General features: G+C 55.0%; 1 protein-coding gene across 1 annotated transcript; it reads left to right on the top strand.

The window, feature by feature from the left end:
• Positions 1 to 301: 301 nt before the first annotated feature.
• On the top strand, positions 302 to 3,417 carry LOC136548885 (thaumatin-like protein 1b). Its single transcript, XM_066540254.1, has 3 exons — positions 302 to 765; positions 878 to 1,610; positions 2,842 to 3,417. The coding sequence occupies exons 1-3, from the start codon at positions 705 to 707 to the stop codon at positions 3,005 to 3,007; spliced, it is 960 nt and encodes a 319-aa protein (XP_066396351.1). The 5' UTR covers positions 302 to 704; the 3' UTR covers positions 3,008 to 3,417.
• Positions 3,418 to 4,112: the final 695 nt, after the last annotated feature.

The raw sequence follows: 4,112 nt of genomic DNA, 5'->3' as shown, positions 1-4,112 counted from the left end.
GGCGCCAGTATTTTTGCAGCCCCTATCGATTCCGCTAGCGAAGATTTTCCGTGGACGATGGGAAAATCTCAAAATCCAGATCGGTGAAACAAGCACGCACACCACGTAACCAAAACCCGCACGAGCACAGCTTCGTCCGCGCGGACTTTTCTTTTCCTGCTCAGCTCAGCTTCCCCGTTTCTTCCCGCGTCAATAACCAACCCCATCATTTCCCGTCCCGCACCGCACGTCCGCACCCTCTATAAAACCGAGTACCGGACGAGGAGGTAATACCAGCTCCGATCGGTGGCTCGCCGGCGTCGAGATATTTTGGAGCCCATACCATCGCCGACCACCGCGACGCCGCGCACGGAGCCCGGAGCGAAGCGTGGTGGGACCGGTTACTGGTAGCAGCCCCACGCGCGGACAAAACAGTAAGTCGGCGAGGGGGGCTGGGCCCGGTGCCGACTTTGGTTGGGGAGGCTGACATCAGGGTCCAGGGTGGCCAGATACAACTCCCCTGCCTTCCCTTCGTCTCTTGGGTTGCGCCGAGAGCCTGCGACTCCTCCTCCTATATAAGGTCAAGTAGCCGTAAAAGATCGGTCGTCCCCCTCCCATCCTGTTGCAGCCCATTACAGGAAAGGCAGCGGAAGTCGGCAGAGTGAGCCGGAGAGCTTGGAGCTAAGGCCTTGTGCGTGCCACATTACACACTGTGACAGATCGAGATGGCGCGGTGCCCAGCTCATGTCGCTCTCTGCTCACTTGCTCTGCTCCTCCTGCTTCCAGGTGAGTCCTCTCTGCTCTGCTTTGTTCCCGTTCGTTCGCATTGAGCAATGCATGCTGTTTCGTGACCTGTGCTGATTAACTGAACTGATCTCTGATCTGCGGTGCTTTGCAGCTGCGCGGTCGGCGACGTTCATGATGACCAACAACTGCGGCTACACGGTGTGGCCGGGGCTGCTGTCCGGTGCCGGCACGGCTCCGCTCTCCACGACGGGGTTCGCGCTGGCGCACGGCGCGTCCGCGACGGTGGACGCCCCCGCGAGCTGGTCGGGCCGGATGTGGGCGCGCACGCTCTGCGCCACGGACGCCGCCACCGGCAAGTTTACTTGCTCCACGGGCGACTGTGGCTCGGGCAGTGTCCAGTGCAACGGCGCCGGCGCCGCTCCGCCCGCCACGCTGGCGGAGTTCACGCTTGATGGCTCCGGCGGCCTGGACTTCTTCGACGTCAGCCTCGTGGACGGTTACAACATCCCAATGCTCATTGTTCCGCAGGGCGCGGGCGGCGGCGGCGGCAATGGGTCCGCTGACTCCGGCAAGTGCATGGCCACCGGCTGCCTTGTGGATCTCAATGGTGCATGCCCGGCCGATTTGAGGGTCATGGCCACGTCGACGTCCGGCGCCGGCGGGGCCGTGGCGTGCCGTAGCGCGTGTGAGGCGTTCGGGACGCCGCAGTACTGCTGCAGCGGCGCTTATGGGAATCCCAACACGTGCCGGCCGTCGACGTACTCGCAGTTCTTCAAGAACGCTTGCCCGCGCGCCTACAGCTACGCCTACGACGACTCCACCTCCACCTTCACGTGCGCCACCGGCATCAGCTACGCCATCACCTTCTGCCCGAGCACCACGAGGTAATTTCTTTCCCGAAATGAAGGTTTCCTGATTCAAGATCCACCACGTTTAATTAAGCTCCCAAGGTTACTGTTTTCCCAAAATGGCGCGAAATGCACGGTCCAACTGTTTGTGTTTAGTTTAGATGACCTGGCCGTGATGGCGATGGAGTGACCAATCTACGCAGAAGTCTTGGCATGGACGATACGTGAAGTTTTCGTATAAGTAGCAATCTTACCTTTGAGTTCTTGATTGAAATCAGTTTCTTGCTGAATTCAACAAGAGTACAAGACGTTGGTTGGGACTTGATAGGGCCGGTAGGAAATCAGCCTCACACGCGAACAGAGCGCCTATTTCGGATGGGAAATTGGCTTGCTTGAGAGCTGAGACACCACACTGGCCCGGGCAATTAACAGTTGACACAGTGTCACAGTCCACACCACTAATGTGATATTGATGTCTGATGAGCACCTTTTTTTCTAACTGCTCTCTCTGACCGAATCTCTGCTGCTTGACATCGGCTACTTGTGCCTGTCAGAAAAGTGTCTAGCCGTTGATGATTCCGACGAGGAGAGGGCGAGAGGCGGTAACGGACGATCCAACGGCTAATAGACAGTACTGTAACGTCAACGGCTATGGATCCACGGCCTAGAGTCCTGGGCCCTGGACGGGGCGGGGTCACTTCTTCTGTCCGCACACTCATGTCAGGCCAACGAGCCGCTGACACGCAGCACTGTCCTGGACTGGCTTCTAGCCGTTTCACCCGTACGGTCCCCATAGCCATACTAGGCCATTGATTCGCCTCGTCCTGTCCTGCGCCCCCAACTGCATCCCACGTTCCCACGCTCAGAGGAGCCCGCCGCAGCGGAGCCCGCGAGCGTTTTGGCCGCCACGGAACAGTGGCGGCCGCATCACGAGGCGAGCAACCAGCAACCAGGCAGCAGCCTTTTGTCTGTGGCCGCCTAAACTTTAGCTGTGGCGAGCGGCGGCCGGAAGCAAACACGCCCGGCGCTGCCCAAAATATCCAAGTATACTCGTACCACACTGTCCCGGACAAAAGATCTCGCATGCTCACGTACAACTGCTAGTAATCAATCTTCTTCAATTCTTGTACTGTCATGTTAAATTCTTGTACTGTCACGTTAAATTCTTGTACCGTCACGATGTTAAGAAGAGCTTCACTGTGGCACTGTAATTTTGTGTTGTACCATGTGCTAACCGTGACCTGCTTGTTTGTTACTGTGTGTGTAGCGGGAAGTACTCCGGCGAGAACCCGCAGGCCGCGGGCGTGCAGCCCACGAACGGCTCCATGGTCTACCTCGGCGGCGAGCAGCTCGCCACCGGCGCCGCCTCCGTCAAGGCGGCCCGTGCGTCGCAGCTCCTCCTAGCCGCCCTCGCCGCCGTCGCGCTGCTCTGAGCTTGCCGACATCGCCGTGTGAAAATGGCGGCAGGAGTTATCGTTGTACAGCAGCTAGCTAGCGCACCCGCTGGTCTCTTTGTCCTTACCAGCCACGCCTCTTCCGGCTGCACGGGGACAGCTATAAGATACCATGAGACCAAAGGGCAAAAGGCTGAGGATTGACGACAGTGCTGCTACGGCTGAGGAGTGAGAAAACAACGATATCTCTGCACACCGGATGCCGGATGGTGTATCGTTCTATACTTTCTAGGTAGCTTATCTCGTAGGGTTTAGGATAACTGGTAGCATGTGTTAACCTCTGCATTCTTCTCCACGCTTCCTCGATCTGTTGAGCCGAAACGATGTATTCTACTATCCATCGTTGTTCGCAGTGCTATACATTATTACAGCAATGATGATTATTTAAACTTTCCGTGTTGAACATAGTGGAAGAGGACGAAAGGGTAAAATCAAAATGTTCATAGAAAGCTACGTTTCCTTGACTTCTCGTCGCACACTCGCATGGCAGGTCTTCACGGGCTCGATGACATTCACGGGGGCATGTGCAATTCTGCATCAGTGACTTCACTGTTCGTGCGTCTGTGTCCTAGTAAACCTAGGAGCAGTAGGCTGCAGGTCTTGTCGTATTTGTTGAAAAAACTGGGCATGGCCCATAGGAGTTTTCACTTTATTCCAAGTAAACCTTTAGAATAAATCCCATATATATTAGTGGATCGAAAAAATGATGAAATGTTCAGCCTCACCTTATTTATAGAAGGTGACATGTTTAGTGTCTGTTTGGCTGGTTCCCTTAGGCTGTGTTTAGTTGTAGGAATTTGGATTTTGGGATTACTGTAGCACGTTCCTTTTTTTTGGCAAATAGTGTTCAAACATGGACTAATTAGGCTCAAAACGTTCGTCTCGCAATTTTCCATCAAACTGTGCAATTAATTTTTCTTTTCGTCTATATTTAATGCTCCATGCACGGGCCGTAAACATTCGATGTGACAAGTACTATAGCAATTTTTAGAAGTTAGGGTAAAACTAAACAAGGGCTTAGCCTGCCGCACCGCAATTATGGCCACACCGCGAGTTTGGCGACCAAATAGTTCGCCAGATCACT

The sequence above is a fragment of the Miscanthus floridulus genome, chromosome 1 (assembly GCF_019320115.1).
Source record: "Miscanthus floridulus cultivar M001 chromosome 1, ASM1932011v1, whole genome shotgun sequence".
In the NCBI taxonomy this organism is placed as follows: domain Eukaryota; kingdom Viridiplantae; phylum Streptophyta; class Magnoliopsida; order Poales; family Poaceae; genus Miscanthus; species Miscanthus floridulus.
This window is presented reverse-complemented; position numbering and strand designations above follow the sequence as displayed.